General features: G+C 38.2%; 1 protein-coding gene across 1 annotated transcript in view; it reads left to right on the top strand.

Moving 5' to 3' along the window:
• Samd12 (sterile alpha motif domain containing 12) overlaps positions 1-16,560 on the top strand; it is a 284,228-nt gene extending 267,668 nt beyond the window's left edge. The window contains 1 exon segment of the mRNA XM_034517590.2: positions 11,005-16,560. Within this exon segment, the coding sequence (XP_034373481.1) occupies positions 11,005-11,087 (83 nt within the window). The 3' untranslated portion in view covers positions 11,088-16,560.
• Positions 16,561-20,229: the final 3,669 nt, after the last annotated feature.

Raw genomic sequence — 20,229 nt, 5'->3', positions numbered from 1 at the left:
TGTGCGTCTAGTGCCTCTCATTGGCTAAAGTCACCCGAATGTCTATGTGATAGGAAGCTTGGGAATTCAGTTCCACATAGAATTGGCAAGAAAAGATAAAAGATTCACCTAAAAGCAGGCAGATGGAGGAAAGCAAACCTAGGTGGTATATCTAGATAGGTTGCTATTTAAGAATGAGTTGGACATTATCTCTAGATAAATATGAGAAATCTGATGAACCAAACTGGACATTTGTCCATAAATTGATAATTCAAATAAGATACGTATATCATTCATATTTAGCTATTCACAATAGCTAAAAGGGGGAAGCAACCAAATATTGATAAAAACAAATAGATAATATATGGTGGGGATACAGGGAAATATTATTCTTCCATAAAATTTAGTGAAATCTCAATAGATATTTCAGTGTCAGTTAAGAGTTGGAAGATTGTGCTAAGTAAAATAAGCCTAGCAGAGACCAGCAAATATTGTATAATTGTAGTCACAGAAAGTTTCTTGAATGGCCATACTCATAAAAAGACAGTAAGTGGAACAAAGGTCCTAAGAAGCAGTGATAGAGGATCATGGAATGTCACTAGACACAGAATTTCTGTTGGGAGTGATGAGAAAGTTCTGGAAAGGGTTGGCAATGGTGGTTCAATGTATGAGTGCACTTAATGGCTCTGGATTGTACATTTTAATAGGTGAGAATTATGCCCTTTACAGTGAAATCATTTTAGAAGTTAATCATAAAATTAAAAATGTGCCTATGTCTTTGAAACATATGTACTGATTGAAAACTCTTCCTGGGGAGAGTGAATGTTAGGACAGGAGCAAGTAAAGTGAATGAACAAGACACTAGGATCAAAGACTTAATAAAATCTTAGGTTTGTTGCACAGTTACCATATGCTTTCTGGTGGAAGAAATACTATGTCCTGGGCAGATGAGAAAGCTCAAAGGGTAAAAACACTTCCTGTGCAAATCTGATGGCTAAAGGAGAGACCAGACACCTGTAAGTTGTCCTTTGACCTCCTCACATGCACCATGGATGGCACAAGTGCATGTATGCACACCCTACACACAAATAAGCAATAAAAGTTAAATTTAAAAGAAACATTCATCACCTCTTTCTAAGACTAGACTTCATGTGACTATGAAGCATATGTTTAAATTAGAATAAAAAGACAAAAGCAAAATCAGAAAATAAGGTGAATTTAGCAGAATCTCCATATAAGGAAGTGTCTGAAGAACTTGAAATAACCTTAAAAAGAATAGGAAATGAGACGCCCATCCAGGGAGATCACAAAAGATGCTCTGAAGAATGGAGATAATCAGAAAGAGGAATGATGTCTGGGTACCATGTTTTCAGAAAGTAGAGGGGAGTCAGGATATGCTCAACTGTGTCGAGACCAGCCATGAATGCCATAAGCAAGAGCACTTGAAGGTGCTCCTTCATCTTTATATCCACCTTTGGCAGAGCGTCATTGGCTGCTTAGGAAAGACCATTTCTGTGGTGACAAGGGGCATTGGTGCCAGAACACAATGAGCACAGCCGTCTTTTCTGCTTCTCTCCATTTGCTTGCTCAACAGAAACAATAAGCAAACCCTATTCCCAGAACTACACTGACAACACCAATGATGGCGGCACACAAATTAAGAGGTAAACAAAAAGTCATGTTAATTTCAAGCTCCATTAGAAACACAGGCAGAGAAAAGAAGTCAACATCTGCCGTATAGAAAAGGTCAAAATTAGAAGGAAAAATAACAATTTTTTTGCTGAGATTCTAAGAAGGTCTTGGCAGCACTGAAGACCTAGTAATATTTGGTTTCTTCTCCTGTTGCTTTTGTCAATAATGGAATTTTAAAACAAGCCCTCTTGTTTGTGCCTCCTCTGATCACACATGTGAGGAGATGGAAGATGGCTGCATGCTTTCACTAGAAAGAGAACACACTGTATTTGGGGATAAGCACAGGACCTTACTCCTGAACTGTCTTCTATTTCTTTTGCATTATACTTTTTTTCTTTTAGAATCTCTAGTAGTGTTTATGACCTTGACCAGATGTGTAAGTCCACTCTTTTGAAGATTCCATAACATACATAATCTCTAACATGAGACTGGTATAACATATCAGAGAGGCTTCAGCCCTTTCATCCCTTTGAAGACTCTGTTGTATACCCCAGATCAAGTCCAGGAAATGCACACATGTCCTCTCCCTACTTGCCTTATGTTAATGGGGACAGTACACAAATGAAAACAGATACCCCCAATAACTTCTTTTTCATGTCATGGCAGTGAGCATTCCAATTCTTTGATGATGGATGAGTCTTCATTTGTAAATGTAAAGCCATATGTGTTAACTTAGTTTCCTTCCAGACATGTTGTATTAGCGAGCATGCCATATGGTTCATAGTGTTCTCTAAATCAGTTTCTTGCTGTACTTTGATTTAGTAAATGCAGGAAGAAAATTTACAAAAAAAAAAATTTGATCATAACTTTTTGGATAAGGTCAGAGCTTTATTTTGCATGAAGTGTTGGCCTTAGTGCTTTCTCTGGATTTCATAAGTCTATATATTTTCCCCAGAGGAATTAAATTTGAAAAGTCAATCACTAAATACTATCTGATCTACATTCCCTCCCCCTAATAACTGAACAAATGGGGTTTTTTAAAAACATTTATCCTCGAAGAACAATGAATTGCTTTTTTGAGCATGGAAATATAGGCATTGCTAAATTACATGACTGGACTGAAGTCCAGGTGTTAGTTATAGTACAAAATGCGAGATTATAGGAAAGTCTTTTCTTAGAAGTAGAATATGGCTTGTGGCCTGGGTTTAATTAAGTGTTGCCCACGACACCATACAGGCTGGCACTTAATTACATTCAGTTCATTCCTTTATTGTATACCATCTTTTACTTTTCTTTAGATGCTTCCTATGCTCTGTTCTTGTTTGTTCCATCTCTGTTGCGAAGTCTTGGAGATCAACTAATATCACACAGTAGACACGAAATAAGCTTAGTATATATAAATGAGCCCATGAGCAAAAGAATAAATGTAGCCATTTTGAAAACAATGCTGTAGTTCACATAATAAGATGAGACCTGAGAAATCAAGCAAAAATGAACAAAGGCGGGAGTTATTTGGTCTTTTTTGGAAAGTAGCCAAGGTTATTAGTGACTTCAATGGATAAAACACAGGTTCAAATTTTCTCTCTACTCCTCTGTTCCTTTAATCGTCTCCAGGGTTCAGAAGACCCCTGAAACACATAGTCTTATGGGATATGGACAGTATTACCCAATTCCAACATTGGTGCATTAATATACTTATTCTTATCCCTGGCCTATACTTCTCTAATTTCTCAGTCTCCATTATTATCTTGCTGGTGTTATTATCTTTGCCTTTTTGTAACAGCCAATGATAAAGTGATCAAAATGAGATATTTCTGGGTAGTCTGCCTGCAGAATGTCTCTCTGGGAATAGCATATGGAGTGGGTGACAAGGCTGGTTTCAAAAGGGAGACACTGGCTTTCCCTACTGTGTCTTCTACAGGTCATTCTGTTCAAGAGCCTGCATGATTTAAAAAAACATCTAAAAAGTAAAGCACATTCATCATGGCGTAAGTCATTTTGCCAGGTCTCGCAGAATTCATGAATTGTTAAAGCAATATGTTAATGAAGATTCCACTATAAATATATGCACCATCTCTTTGAGGCAACTTTTAATAAGTCCAGTACAAGTTGCTTTTGACTTGTAGGTATCCATGATTAATACTGGCCAGTGATTCACCCCATGACCCATCTAATGAGCCTATGGTGGCTAAACGGTTTTCTGTCTGTAGCTTTCAGCCTTGAAGGACCTACCTACCACCCATGGGCATTTTAATCAGATCGAAAGCATTTAAACCTGGAGTGGGTCAAGAGGACCATTTTTATCATGATAGCTTTGCACATTCTAATTCCACACTTTCAGTGCAGTGTTCACAGATGAGCATCCTGGGTGTTTCAGCCCTCTGTGCTAATCATTCTCATCCAGTGGCCCCACAACATTTCTAATGGTTCTCCTTTTCTTCAAAGTCTTCAGGCTTGTTTCTAGATTTTATTCACTTGTCAGACTGTCCAAGCCTGCTTTTAGTTTGTCATTAGCACTTCTTATTTGTGCAAATGACAAAATAACATTATTAGACATATGTAACCCTTTTCACCTTTAAGTAACCAAACTACAAATGCACACAATTGCTACAACTCATAAATTCTGGCAGGAATTTCTCATAAGCACTTTTATACTGTATAAAGTTCAAAGTGCTTAAGATGCCCTAACCATTGTGTACTGCAAAGGCTGCAAGTTTCTAGAGTCAGTATATAGAATCTCAAAAGCATGCAGCTTTTGAATGTGGACTCCCTACCAGTAGCATAGAACATTTACAGTTTTAATACTAATTCTGAAAGTCACCTTCATGGTAATTCCTTGACCCACTGGCTCTGCAACTCTTTCATGCATTACAAAGGTCTGAAAGTTTCTTTGGAACATAGATTGTTGAGTCCCCTGACACAGTAGGTCTACAGGGGAACTGTTCAAGTTTTACTTTGAGCAAGATTGATTCTGGTACTCATGACCTTGGACACATACTTAATAGCACCATAATATGGAGCCTGTAGGGTGGCTCAATGGGTAAAGGTGCTTCCTGCCAATCCTGATAAACTGAGTCTCCATGGGTAGAATAACTATACTGTTTTTAAATTCTTTTGTACTATTCTTAATTTTTCTTTATTCTTGAGAACTATACATGTATGCAATGAAATACATTCATATCTACTTCCTATTTCCGTCCTCCCCTCTAGACTTCTCCAAATCTGACACCTCCAATTTCTTGTAATGAGTATGTTTTTTTATAATCTGACCACCTGTTCTCTCTCTCTCTCTCTCTCTCTCTCTCTCTCTCTCTCTCTCTCTCTCTCTCTCTCAATGCCTAGATATGCATACTACCCTTTCTGTCTCACCAACCTACTTCCATGGCTAGAGATTTGCCGTTTTCCAGGCTGTAGTGCATCATTTATTTGTCAGGTCTTTTCAGAGCTCTTGATGCAATGTATCTTATGATCAAAGTAGACTCTACATCAAACTAGCTTTCTTCTGTCATGCAAAACCTGTGTCATCTTGATTCTTGAAGATGAGGGTGCAGAAAGAGTATAACAGCCAGGGTTCATATGTGATTATGAGGAAGTGGTGTCTTTCGGATATAACAGAGTAGCAGCATGAACATACCCATAGACTTGTGACACCATGCACAAGGCATGGATAAGCCTAAAACTAGGCCAAACTTCAACATGAAGAAAGGATTTGGACATGAACGTCTACCACTCGCTCAGGAGTTAGTGGCAATTATTAACCTCTAAGAAAGAAACAGTCAGTTTTCTTTAAAAATCTAGCTGATGGGCTGTGCGTGATCCACCAGAAATCCACACATCCAATAAATATTTGAGCAGCACAAATTGATGAGGAAAAGGGAAGATCCAAAGTTGGATAGGAAGTTAAGAGTTTGTATCACTGTAATAAAACACCACAATTGAAAACAACTTGGAAAGGAAAGGGTTTAGATCAAGTCCAATTCCAAATTACAGTCCACCATTGAAGTGAGTTAGGACAGGAACTCAGGCAAGGCAGGAACCTGCAATCAGGACCTAGCTGATTCAGAAGCCATAAGAGAAGGATACGTACTGTCTTACTCCTCATGGTTTGCTAAGGCTGCTTTCTTTTAGCACCCAGGACCAGCAGGCCAAGGGCAGCACCACCCACAGTGAGCTGGACCATTTTACACCAATCCTCAATAGAGAAAATACATCACAGACTTACCCGCAAGCCAATCTGATAGCATCGTTTTCTTAATTAAGGTTCCTTCTTCCAAAATGACTCTAGTTTGTTTCAAGTTGACATAAAATTTAGTCTGCACAAAAGGGGAGCAGAATGGATCTGGGAAAGGCTATGGAAGGGATAAATAGGATCAAAACACATTGTGTGAAATTTTCAAACAACTAATACAAACAAAATAAGCATTTTAAAATAGGGAGTGATGTTTCTTAAATATTCATAACTAAAGTATGCCCTTCCCTTGACTCCTTCACATGATGCCCCACATCACATTACATGAAATTAAACTGAAAGATAAAATAGAAGTATTAAACCAAGCGTTCATGTTTCTGGGCAATCATGTTTATTAAAGAGAATTTTTGAAGTCAGCTAATGGCACAAAATAAACTTTGTCTTTAAGAGTACCCACTATCTAAAAATAATCCCCACCTATATTCTTATATGTACTTGCATAAATTGTTTATTTACTCATTATCATTCATTAAATAGATCTCTTTGCCTAATATCGTGTTGTGCATTTGGTTATCGCTTATTCAGACAGCTTAAATAAGTGGCGCTGCCAATTTTCTTGCTATTACAAATACCAATGGGATAAACATGCTATCCCTAATCTCTGTGAGCACAGCTTATCATATTTCTAGGGTTAGTTCTGAACCAGTCACTTCTCCTAAAAGCATGTGTGAGAAAATGAGGCAAATACTAAAATATGTAGCTAGAAATACTTATAAAAGTAGTTATACTTAGAAACCAGGTCAATGATGAGCAGACAAATTCTATTTTCTGCTGTGAATCTATATTTGACTTGTTCTATTTATGCATTATGATGATTTAAAATAAATTCTATATTATAAAAATTATATATGATTTCTTCCCAGAACATAATTATATTCTTCAGGAAAATAAATATGAAAAAAAATTTTAAAAATTATATTGCATTTATTTGAACAAACAGCACTTCTAACATTTCTGACAGTTGACTGTCCTCTCCTGAGTAGAGATAGAAGAATTCTCTGACAGTATCAGCAAAACTGCTCTGTCTTTTTTTTTTTTTTTTTTTTTTGATATTTCTAACAATAGATACAATTTTAGTTTGCATTATTTTGGTGATGAAGATGAATTGTACTTGTATCTTATTTACTTACCATTTGTATTTTTTTCTTTTGGCTTTTGAAATGTCCATCTCAAAAATGGTACATATAGCATATGCTGTCCCTGTGTCATTAGAAGAAGATGTGCTTATATACATGTTATGAGCATGGTGTGAGCACTTAGGTAGCTCCCTTTCTATAATGATCATCAAATACTAATGACATTATTTTGTATATTCTAATAATAAATTACATTGTAAAACTGCAGGTATGTGCATGATAGTGGCCCCAGGCTTTTTTTTCTGAGTACTTAAATCAGTCATAAAAGCAATTATCAAAAAAGCAGTCCAGTTACAGACCGAGTCGTGAAAGGCTGAAGAGAGTAAATCCCTGGCTTTGAAAAGTATCAGATTCATCTGAGTGCTATCATGGTGAGTTTATCAATGTAGTAGCGTTTCATAGCAGACATCATGTTTAATAAGCCTGTATTAACTAATAATAGTTTACTAGCATGTGTGTCTTTATATCCTATAGACAGCTTTACATATATATGTCACTGTATGTATAAGATAGATATAGATAATATAGATGTAGATATAGATAATATAGACATAGCTTTGACATTTATAACCTGGCAAGATTAGGTATAGTTAAGTACATTGGTAATACTAACACTCAGGTAGCTGGATGAGGGAATCCTATGTGTGAAGCCTCCCTGAACTACATAGCAAAAACTTATCTATATTAGTAACTTTTCTTGTTATGAAGGCAGAGTACCTGATGAAGGGTTTATTTTGGCCTACAGTCCCAGAGATACACTCCATCATAGCAGAACAGGTAAGGGAGCCAAAGCAGGAAGCAGCTGGTCACATGGCATGCATAGTCAAGAAGTAGTGATAAATGCTAGAGAATTCAGCTTGTTTTCTCTTCTCTTCCACTAGCAGTTAGGGTTTATCTTCCCCCATCTCAACTGACCTAATCTAGAAAATCCTTCACAGTTATCTCCAAGATCATTCTATTGCCTGTTAAATTGGCAATCAATATAAGCTATCATACAGTCTAAAAAGAAACCATGAAATGGTGAGAGTATATTTGAAACTGGAATTGTATCCTGTTTAATGATCTGTGTTGTTTTTATAGAATATTGTATTCCAAGCATCTAAAACAGTGTCAACCACACTTTTGGTGGTATTATTGAATAGATGGAGAAGAAGTAAGTGAATGAGCCAACATTTGATAAATAAGCCTTAGGACTGCCTTTATCTTGTGGTGTAAGATAACATAAGACTGCAAATACTTTGTGATTCTGAGGGTAACTAATGCACCATGAAGACAAAACAGCATGGAATAACAATGGGCAAGCCTTGATGTATCCTTGCCTTGATTAAGGAAGAGCTAAGTCTTTCTCTCTACCAGTAGCTACTGAGCACCACCTCTGTGCTTGAGTCCTGGAGATCCACCAGGAGTACTATACATGGCTGATGAGTGCTTGTGAAATTTACACTCCACTGAGGACGCAGGGTGGGGGCGGGGGGTGTCAATTAAACATTCCGTTTTTTTTTGTTTGTTTGTTTGTTTGTTTTTTTTTTTGGTTCTTCCAGACAGGGTTTCTCTGAGTAACCCTGGCTGTCCTGGAACTCACTCTGTAGACCAGGCTGGCCTTGAACTCAGAAATCTGCCTGCCTCTGCCTCCCAAGTGCTGGGATTAAAGACATACGCCACCACTGCCTGGCAACATTCCTATTCATAAATGGGGAATTACAGAGTTTACTGTGTGTTAGACATATGGCTGAGGTTTTCGTGGCCAGGAGGCTCAACACCATTCTTTCTTTGGGGTGGAGATAAAATACAGCCATATCTGGAACCAAAATGAGCATTTTGAACACAAGTTTTAACAAACATAAATAAAACCACTGTATTCTAGAAAAAGAATATGTATGAGGGGAAGCACGCGGGAGACATGGAAAGAGTTGGGATGAAGCTGAAAAGAGTTTTGTACCTTTTCTTATAGATAATTCTCCCACTGACCCTCAGCCTTTTTTCCAGGTGTGTAAGCTTGGTAAAACCTACGCAGAGAATATATTGCTAAGTCTTTGTGCATTCGTCCTCGCTGAATAAATGGCTTATTGGAAACGTTAAATTCTGATCATTTTCTTGGACTCCTTCCTTCCTCCTGTTAGCAGTGTGTTGAATTCATTAGGAACAAGATCTGTTTTGTATTTCAATGACTCTCCTTAGGGCCTACCCTGGTGCAAACTGCATAGTAAATACTAAGTGACATCTAGGATTGCCATGGCCCTTAGTGAGCAATCTCTTGTGTGCTAGGATTTAACATATTTTCTCACCAAGGCTTTTATTTAATAAAAAACTGCTGTGAACTTAAAGTACTAAATTGAGTCTCCACCATTTGGTACTTTCATGTATAGAATTAAACACTTTCATTACCATTGATATTTGAAGTTTGAGAGTACTTTTGGGCCATAATTCCATTTTCAAGTAAAGTGCAATATCTGTTCATTCGGATCTTCATAACATCTCAGATTTATAATGGTAAAAAAAAATGTAATTTATACATATTTAATTTCTGCGAGTGATGGAGTTTTTTCTGAAGGATATGAGAAAAATAGAGAAATTAAATGAATGAATAAAATACAAATTCAACAATAAACTGTAGGTCAAACAACAAAGCATTAATTTAGAACTTCAACCTGGTAATTCAACTGATTAGAAGAATCCAATACTCCTTTTGTTTCATATTGTGTCGTAGCTAATTGAACTCTGAGTGAGCCAGTAACTCAGTAAGCAGGAAGTTGGTAAGTTCCACTCCTCGTGTATCAAGACGACTTGTTTCTACCGTTTCCCCAATTGTCTAAGTAAAAAAAAATTAATTTTCTTCCCTAACTGCCAACATTTCAAAATAAACCTGGGCTCTCCCTTTTTACTTTCTTGTATTTTTATGTAATAAAGTTTATAAATTTTAAATTTTGCTAACAATTCTGTTGACAGTACACAAGACAGGGTCAAATGCATCAGTCTTCTCTAACTAGATGAGTCCATAAACACTTATTTTAAAAATCTTTTTAGCTAGATTAACATATCCAAGTCCCACCTGCTATATAGCAAGCAGACAACAACAAAAAAAGTACACGTGTTATGTGACCCTACATGATTTTTTTTTTGTATTTTCTGATTATTTATAACACATTGAAGATAGTGTTTGTATTTCACATATTACCTACTTAGATTTTAATGTTTTCTTTTTCTCTTCCTTTTACTTTTATTGACCAGTTTAGTTCTGTTTATGCAGCTTACTTGGTGCATTGTACAGTGTGGTTTTATGTATCGGCCTATTCATAAATTATTAATGTCACACCGGGCAAAATTCCTTCCAGAAACAAGTTCTCCTGACATGTAAGCACTGGTAATTTCTGCTGAGCTTCACAGTGCATGAAGCAGACCAAGGTCTGCCCATGAAGAACGCCAGCGAAGCGACTCTTCCAACTGGCGAAGCCATTAACTTTATGTTGCATTTGCTGACGGTGTTGTGCGCCTAAGCCGATCATGTTTGCAAAAGCCACGTCAATCTTTCCGGCTTGCTCAGCTCATGGGAAAGTGAGGATGTTCGGCTAGCCTCTGGAGCTTTGGGGTAGAAAGAGAAAGATTTACACTCAGCGAACAAGAAAATAGCATTCCTGGCTATCCGTCTGGAAGGAAGGGTTTTTCTCTGGTATGCCATGGCAGGCTCCCTTGCCTTTGTCCCGAAATGTCTGTTCATGCCTCATTGCTAAGCGTCTTCCCCACCTGATGCGACAGGTAGGTGGGTCTGACATGGCAGCAGTCGACTCTATGGCTGGGAAGCAGAGCTAATCCAGATCAGTGGCCAGGGCTCTTAAGCTGAGCGAATTGTGCAAAATCTTTATTTTAGTGTAGACTTCTTACTACTTTGGGGCTGTGTCCTCGGTGCCTTCACTATGTATGGCAATGGTCCAGTCGAGCAGGCTCTGCTTAAAGATTTGGCAGGGAGCACATGTTTCCCACTGATACTCCATGCCCTTCTCTTCTCTCCAGGTTTAACCAGCCACAAGAACCCGAATTGTCCAATAGCATGCTTGTGCGGGGAAGTGAGGTTGCGTGGAAGAATAAGCTTTTAGCCCCTCGGGTAGAGGACATCGCATTGAGATCCATGAGCTGACTGTTCATTGAGAATATTTGGCAGTTCACATCTTCAGCTCCCTTGAGCAACATACATCTGGTTCCAATGTTCACCAGTTATAAAAAATATAAAATAAAATAAAATAAAATAAAAAACAACAAAAAATGTAAATGATAAAAAAAAAAAAAACCTTACTTGCCAGTACAATCCTAAGTTGTAATATTCAAGAGAACAAATCAACAAAGAAAAGCATGTTCGTAAAACCAAATGGAAAATGGTTCTTCTGCTGTTTTTGTTTTCAATTTTACACGTTACCGTCCACAAGCATTGATGCTTGGCTGTGATTCGTGTGAGAGAAGTGGACGTTGTCTGGTCCACCAGAAGGTAAACATCAGTATAACATTTCTTAATTAACTCGGGTCACCCAAGCCGACTGCATGAAAAACGCACCGCCTTAGCGCTTACACTTCAGTTCGCCTTTCTAAGATGTCTCCCTGCTCTAACCTTCAACACCTCGAGTGTATAATACAGCAACTCAAGAAAAATCTAGAAAGTACTTGAGAACATTCATACAGGTTCTGCTTTAGGTGGCTGTGAGGCCTTGGGGCTAAGCTTCCCATACATCAGGAATAAATGAAATCATTATTTGAAAAGTTTGTGAGGTTTGGGTTTTTTAGTTGTTTTGGTTTGGTTTTTGTTAACACATTGAAGACAAAACTTAGTCTGGCTGAGTGGGTGTGGTGCACTGGGAGCTATCAAGAGGATGAACATGGGTTTTGTCGTTATTGTTTTTCTGTCAGTCTGTCTCTATTGCCTCTATCTCACTCTGTCTCTCTGTCTCTCTGTCTCTCTGTGTGTGTGTGTGTGTGCTCGCGCGTGTGTGTGCGTGTGCGTGTGCGTGTGTGTGAGAGAGAGAGAGAGAGAGAGAGAGAGAGAGAGAGAGAGAGAGATCCAGGATCAAACCTAGAGCCTTGTACATGCTAAGCGGGCACTCTGCCCTGAGCCATATCTCCATGCTTGATTGAACACAACAGTTTTTGATCCAAGAATTCCAAAATATGTTTTGCTAGATTTGTCCAAATCCTTTGATTCTGGCATGCTGTCATTTATATTAAGCCACAGAATTCAGTGTCTAAAGTATCACCCTGTAGCTTTTTTTTTTTTTAACCTGGTGTATAAGCCCATTTTCAGGACTCTGATGAGAAGGCGCTCAGATACCTACTTTTGCCAGGTGACACAGAAGCTTGCTTGTGTCGAATTGCTAAGTGCCTAACAAGTTGTCAGCAGTGTGTCAGTGGCTCACTGTGGACCTGATACTTGATAATTAATTTATTAATTGTCCAGAGCTTTGCCTTGGTAGTTTGAAGCAAGGAAAACACACAACAGTTTGTACAGATCTGGGTCCTCTGAGCATCTTCCTCCAATGCTAGAAGAAATGACAGAGATTATATTTCTGGTAAAGAAATTACAATGGATGGCCATAGAGAAGCTGCAGGGTGTTGGTAAATATTTCCTCACAGGGACACTTAGAAACCAGACCTCTGAAACATCAGCCAGCTGCTGGAAACTCTCATGATTTGGTTTCATTAAAGATACCAACGGATAATTAAGCCAGAAGGGGAATTCTCTGTTCCATTCCTTGGGGACTGTGATTAATAAGTAACTTTGCATGTCTTTCTTTTTCCACTTCCTGTTCTTCTCAAAAAAAAAAAAAATATTCACTAAACGATGGGTATAAACAGGATGGGAAAACCTGAGCATCCTAGGCTATTTATGAGCTGACCTCGTAATTCTGCTATTTTTATCACACACATTCATTAGACCTGACTTGCCTGCAGACCAGCACGGAACTCTCTTCCTCTAGAAAGCCAAAGAACAGCACTGTAATAGTACTGAACGGGGGCTGAAGAGTGGTGAAGAACATAGGCTGCTCTTCCAGAGGACCCAGGTTCAATTCCCAGCACCCACGTGGCAGCTTACAAATGCCTATAACTTCTAGTTCCAGGCGATCTGACATCCTCACGCAGACATGCATGCAAGTTAAACACCAATCAATAATATCAATAAATAAATTATTAAAAAGAGTATTTAAAAATGAAGAAGTGATGAAGACTGGGCAGTGTGGTGTGCTAGCCTAAAGCAGGGGTTCTCAAGCTGTGGACCCCAACCCTTAGGACATCCCATATCAGATATCCTTCGTATCAGATATTTACATTATTATTTATAACAGCAGCAAAATTACAGTTGTTAAGTAGCAACAAAACTAATTTTACAGTTGGGGGGATCACCAAATCATCAGGAACTATATTAAGGGGTTGCAGCATTAGGAAAGTTGAGGAACACTGGCCTGATGGGGGTGAGAGGAGTGTGTACATAAAGTGATGTCTCCTTATTTGTCATCACCTCTAGAGCAAACACAGTAGGACTCTGTCACAAATAGAAAAAGATTTAAGGAGTTCATGGGGCTGAGGCCTGTACACAATTAAGCTGAATTATGAACTTAAGCCAGCATTCCAGTTAAGCTGCTTATGAAAATAATGAGGCCAGTGAAGAAGGGGGTAAGGCAAGGCATGGGGAGTTAGTTTGGTTAAAATGCTCTTTCTCCAGAAAGATACAGAACTAACTGAGAGCTCTATGGCCACGCATGTAGTAAACAAAGATAATGAGGAACCAAAAGTCACTGGGGAAAAAAAAATACTAAAAAAAACCCTTTTTCCCACTCTGTAGTTATAGCAATCTTGAATTAAGTTTTTTGTATAAGCAAAGTCTAAACTAGCTGCCATAATTTCTCGTTGAAAATGTACTTCTTCCTCTGAACTTGACTGTTTATACATTTTGCATTTATTAAGTAGTAATTAACTCAATTTCCTCTAAAAGGGAAGAATATTACATCCTTTAACTATGAGTAACATCACCTCATCCGGGTAGTGAAGTCAAAACATGAAACAGATAAACAGTGATATTTGGAGGAACTCATGTGCCCATGGTACAGGTAAACATATGCCTGTCAGCTTTTCTCAAGGAAACTCTTGAGGCCAACTGCTTTGTGAGCACTGTCTACTCTACCCTTTGGTTACATGATGGCTTCAATGGCTCCAGACAAGACACTACAGTTTGTATAAGTTCTAACCTAATACCCTCTTAAACTCACAGCTACTTTATCCACTTGAGGATTCCTGAGTATCATTGATGGTAAAGTTTGGAGACAGTGATTGCCTTCCAAAAGCATAGAAATAATACAAATGTGACCCATTTTCCTCTCTGGATTTCCCATTAAATTTTCTTGAACTAAAATTGGACTTTTTTTTTTTTTTTTTAAGCTTTGGTCTCAGATGCCATGCTGTTACATAAGGGCTATAATTTTTACTTAGCTGATCCTTGGCAAGCTGCTAAGTCATTTAATCTTGCTTATTTGAGTTCTTTACTGTGGAAAGTGGCCCCTTAGCCCTTCCATTTGATCATAGAAACGGCCAAGACCAAAGAAACTCAGAAGTTCTGACACCTCATTTCAATGAGTAATTTTGAAAATTTACTTCTTTCTGATTGCAACTATATTAAGAATCCAATTCCTTACATTTAGTATCTCAAAGGAAACAGATAAGTAACCCCAAAGTGTTGCTGGAGACTTAATAAAGGATAGTTGAAAATTATTTGAGACGACAGTGTTTAAAACTGTATCCTCTCAGAAAATAGAGTTGACACTGGGAGTGTGTGGTGTGTGTGTGTGTGTGTGTGTGTGTGTGTGTGTGTGTGTGTGTGTGTGTGAAGAATTAGGAAGATGAAGAATTCAGGTTGGCAGATCACATTCCATTTAGCATCCCGTAGTGTAAAGACTCAGCACAAATGACTGGTTCATCGTGCCTACATAATGCATACATGAGTAGACCATCTGAGCTTCAATGAATGCAAGAAAGTCACTGTTGTTTATCAAAGTCCCTTAGAGAACAAACAAAGACTTGCTGAATGCTGCATAGCTCTTTCCTATCATTCACATTATATAAGGAAAACAGAAGAACTGACTGCTGCCATTTTGAAGAGCTGCTAACAGAGAAAGGATTTGCCAAGGCTGCTTCAGGAGGACAGTGGCTTGATCTTGAGGGTGTCTCTCTTCCAACCTATCAATTAAGAAAAGAGCAGAGCAAGTTGTGATGTATTAGAGAGGTCTGCAATGGATCACTCTGAAAATCGTATATTGGCAAGAGTAAATCTTAATTGCCAGGAATCCAAAGCTTGCCGTGTGACATCCCCAGAAGTCTGATGGTGTGTGACTGGTTTACTCTGTTAAATGAAATCGCTGAGATGACTGTCATGAGTTGATTAATAAAGTGCATAAATCTTAACTATGGAGAGGAAAGAAGATGAATTGATGCATACACATATTGGAAATGCAATGAAACCAAATTGAAGCTACCAGGATTTGCTAATACATAACAGAAAAACAATAATGTGTTTATTGTTCCCCACCGGCCTTGTTTGGTTGGTCTTATTTTAGAAATGACCAGTGAGACATATTCTGTGTATTTTTTTCCCTTTTTTTCTAGCATGGAAATTCTGACAATGTTGAAAAGTAATGATGAAAATCATGTAAAAGTGCACCTGGTATTTATCCCTTATTATTTATTTCCTTCATGTTAGTGGTGATTTTTAAAATAAAGGATTGGTTCACCTTCCTACAAAGCCATTATTGAATGTTATTTGTAATTGTATACAAAGTTTTGGTAGTTTTCAAAGTAATTAGAACCCTAGAGCAAATAAACACTAAATGGGCTCTCATCTCTGAAGTTATTTTTTTCAAACTAAATAGCCCTGCTTCTGTGATAATTATATACGAGCCATTATAAAATTAAAAATCATTTTAACTGAATGGATGCTTTTTTATATAAAGTATTTGTTTCTGGCTAATTATTGTGAGCTAATTATAGTTTATGGTGGTCTTCAGGAACTCTGAAATCATTGCCTTCAAGTCCTGGTCTCCAGTGTTTGCAAGCTTCAATTCCAGAAGGGAAGCAAAACGATGATGAATGGGGAGAGTCCAGAGCAAACAAAATGAGATTCTTCCTGACTTTGAGAAGGATCGGTTTTCTGGAGACTGTCACTGACATTTATGCACAGGCAGGAATGGTGGGGACATCCAAGAGCATTCCTATAGTCTAGAAAATTGGCTCAGTGGTTCATTGCATGTTTTGTTCTTTCAGAGGACTCAAGTTCAGTTCCTAGTACCCTTGTTGGGCAACTCATAACTACTTGTAACACCAGCACCCGGGAATCTTTCAGTCTCTTCTGGCCTCCTGGGCAACTGTACCCATGTACATATAATTAAAAATAAGTTTAAAAAAGATTTTGTGTTCCTACGGCCATGGTTTTCATTGCATCTGCACTGTAGACATGGTGGACTTTGGCATTTAACTTGACTGTCTCTGAGCCTACATTTTTTGCATTTGTAAAATTGATGTGAGAATACCTTTCATCATTGTTTTGATTATTATAGGTAATGCCTATAATCCTTTAATCTAAAAAAACAACTGTTACCATAGTTATTAGCTATTATTAACACCAATTATTATCCCTTCCAGAATTATTTTTAGGATAGAAAAAAAAAAAAAGCCTAACTACCTTTGTAGCTACCTAATGGGTCATCAACACAATTGTGGACATCTTGTGACAGTGTTGCCCTCCCCCCTCAATGGAAACTTCGTACTTAGCAAAAGCACAGGGTTAAATTAAATCATAAAAGGGTAGAAAGTATGACAGTTAGGGCCACAAGAGGTAGCAGAAATTGTAGAGATTCCAGTTTCTCACTAAATCATGACAATCCACCTTCCCAGGGTTTCTCTAAGACAACTAGAAAACAAAACGAAAGGTAAACTATGGTCAAAGCAAACCAAAGCACCAAACAATTAGAAAAACCCCCGGTGAGCCGCTTCATAAACGTCCCCTTTTCTCTAGTCTCTCTTTTCTTTATAGCAAAAGGGTGCCTTGAGTTATATGGGTTAGCCAGCAAGGCACACCAGGTGTTCCTGTCCAGAAGCAGAGGTGGTGAATGCCAAGTTCACAGCTCCCTCTAACACACAGGCACTATCACAATGGCTGCCATGAATAAACTATTTCCTCTTGCTCTCCTGAGATCCTCGCCCCAACTTCTCCTTACTCATTTTATGGTTGGTCTAAAGTACATTTTTCTTATGTCTCTTCCTTGGTTCTAGATACTAACATTGCTTTTTTTTTTATTCCTTCTTATGTTTTTATTTATTTTTAATAATGCTTTTTAATATTTAAAATTAATTTTTAGAATACCCAACCTCCTTTGCACTTTCTAAAATGCATGGCCTCTGGGTTTTTTTTTTATTGTTACACTACATACATACACACACGCACATGCACACATGTACAAATATACATACTGCATATTTCAGGCACAAAATGCCTGCACATGTTATCTAATTAATTTTTTAATCAATTAAGCTTTACAGCTGATGAAACATGGGTTGGTTCATCCAGATTGTAAGAGCTTCAGGGAGACTTGCAGGGATAAGACAGGGTGTGTGTTTGTGTGTGTGTGTGTTTGTGTGTGTGTGTGTGTGTGTGTGTGTGTGTGTGTGTGTGTATGTTTGTGTGTGTGTGTGTGTGTGTGTGTGTGTGTGTGTATACATACATGCGTGTTGGCATGTTGGAGAATCCTTGTTGTTTTCACTATGGTGAGCTAAGATTTCTGATTTCAGATGAATTCTCATGACAGAGAAACAATTTTTTTTCCTATTTTTTTAAGGACACAAAATAAATTTTAAGTTTTACTTTAAATAATATAGGATTTTTAAAATGCAACTTAAATATACCACATGAAAAAAAATCCACATGAGAATAAGTGATATTTTACTGAAAAATTGAAAACTAGAGATTTACTAAAATAAAACCTATTTGTATTTCAAACTAAATAAAAAGTCCTTAGTTTGGCCTATTTTTTAAATTTGCTGTTTTAAGTTTTTCATGAGCACACACCTCCTCATACTTCTCTACCCTCCCTTAAGATAGCCTAAATCGGGGTTTACAATGCAGACAGTCACTATTACACTGAAGTCCATCTTTGTGTCCTTAGCCTGGCTTCTCCAAAGCTCAGCCCATTCGGAACAGAATCTGCCTGGTTGTGCTGGTGAGTGGGTCAACCAAGAAACACAAAGCTGGAGAGGTTTCTGCTTCCTGTCTCCTTTACCAAATGCTCTCAGTGCACAGGGCTCCCAGGGCCCACCACCCAGGATTCCCAATTAACATGAATGTGAGGTACCCTGCCAGCTCATGACACATTGCCTTAGGGATAACAGAAGGAAATGTTCTCATCCCAGTAGACTCAGGGAGTGGTAGTCTTACTTAGCCTTATTAGTTCCTTTTAAGATGCTGGAAAAAAATAAGGTTGGATGAGTTTCAGGAGAAGAAAGAAAGGGGAGTTGCTAAGAAACAGGAAGCAGGTCATATGTAGAAAGGGACAGGCCCCAACAAAACCAAAGAAATGCTACCCCTAACTTTGTCTCACAGAGAAGGAAGTGATATCACTTTCTAACGTATGGCTACACACTGTGCAGACTCAGGAGCCCCATAGCCAGCTGTGATGAGTCTCTGCTTGAGAAGGAAATAAGGATCTTAGAGGGCCCAGGTTTTAGATGAATTTTAGGTAACATTATCTTTATGCCCACCATGGAGTAGTGATGGACCATTCTAATACACAGTGGCACAGACACTTTAGGAAGGTCTGTTATTGAAAATGAACATTATTTCCAAAGCCTGCATTCATTTCTACTACACTACATTATCCAAAGCAGGAGTGCTTCCCAGTGGCCCACCCATGTTGGTGGATTTTTATTAAGGGAGGGCAGTGAGATAAGAAATGGGTTACTTTAAAGAAGGCAACTGATGGCACAGTGACTCAAGAAAATAGTGTTGGTTCTTTATTGTTTGTATTTAGTATTTATATTTTATTAATTTATTTATTAAATACTGATGAGATGTATATTACCTTTTTCTATTTACTTGCTTATTTTGTATAAATAAGAATCTCTGTAGTTGTGGTGGGCTAGCCTAATGTTGCTTGTATTCTAATGCTAATTTGGGGCCCCAAAAACTATTTGCCCCAAAGGTGAGCCAGTCTGGATATAAAACAATGAGGGATCCTGCCCCCAGTTAATTCTGATTGGTGAATAAAGATGCTGACAGCCAATAGCTGGGAAGAAGAGACACAGGTTGGGTTGAAGTTTTTGTGAGATTAGGAAGAGGAGACTATGAGGCAGAGAGAAGCAGAGAGAGCTGCCATGAGCTAAGGGACAAGATGATATGGCCCAGAGGGCTGGCCATTAGAGCTAGGAGAAGCCCAGATGAAACACAATAATAATGGGGTTATCAATAGGAGGTAGATTTGAACAGCATGGACAGTAGGCAGTTGCCCAGCTATTGTGCTGCCTAAGGCATATTTTAAAAAACAATGCTGTGTGTGTCTTTCATCCGGGAACATAAATGGTCTAAAGTGAATAGAAATCCTGCAACAGAATTTTTTTAATATTTATTACTACATGTAGCCTCACCACGTTTTATATAATTACTCTATCATGGGCATTTCAGAACTCTTATGGGATATGCACTGTAAGATGTCAGAAAAATGCATTTACAAGCCAGGCGAGAGACTCTGGGACTATACTTAAACATAGCTAAAGCTGAGCCATCAAGTAGGGACTCCAGGGGGAACCTGGGTGGCTGTCAGAATATATGACCACACATAACACAGATACCTGTATCCCCTGGGGAATTGGAGGCTACTTTGACTAGGTCATTTGTCTAGGATCATGTAGCAACCAAAAACTGAAGAATTGTTATCTGCGGCATTTAGAACTTTCTTCTCTACCCTGTTTTTGAGAAACTAATAATGCTGAGCGTACACGTGTTGCCACTAGCAACTGGAGGAGAATTTAATGAATTTCCTACTAACATTTCAAGTCACTGCTGATGCTCCATTTGTGTCTAGGTAGAAAACAAGACTGTTTCGTATATCGCAAAGAAGAACATTGGAGGGGACAGGAATATACCAGGCAATCAGAATCACTCACTTGTCAGTCTAATTGTGCAGATGTTTAACACAGGAAGTGCTGAATCTTGCTCAA

The sequence above is a fragment of the Arvicanthis niloticus genome, chromosome 13 (assembly GCF_011762505.2).
Source record: "Arvicanthis niloticus isolate mArvNil1 chromosome 13, mArvNil1.pat.X, whole genome shotgun sequence".
In the NCBI taxonomy this organism is placed as follows: Eukaryota; Metazoa; Chordata; class Mammalia; order Rodentia; family Muridae; genus Arvicanthis; species Arvicanthis niloticus.
This window is presented reverse-complemented; position numbering and strand designations above follow the sequence as displayed.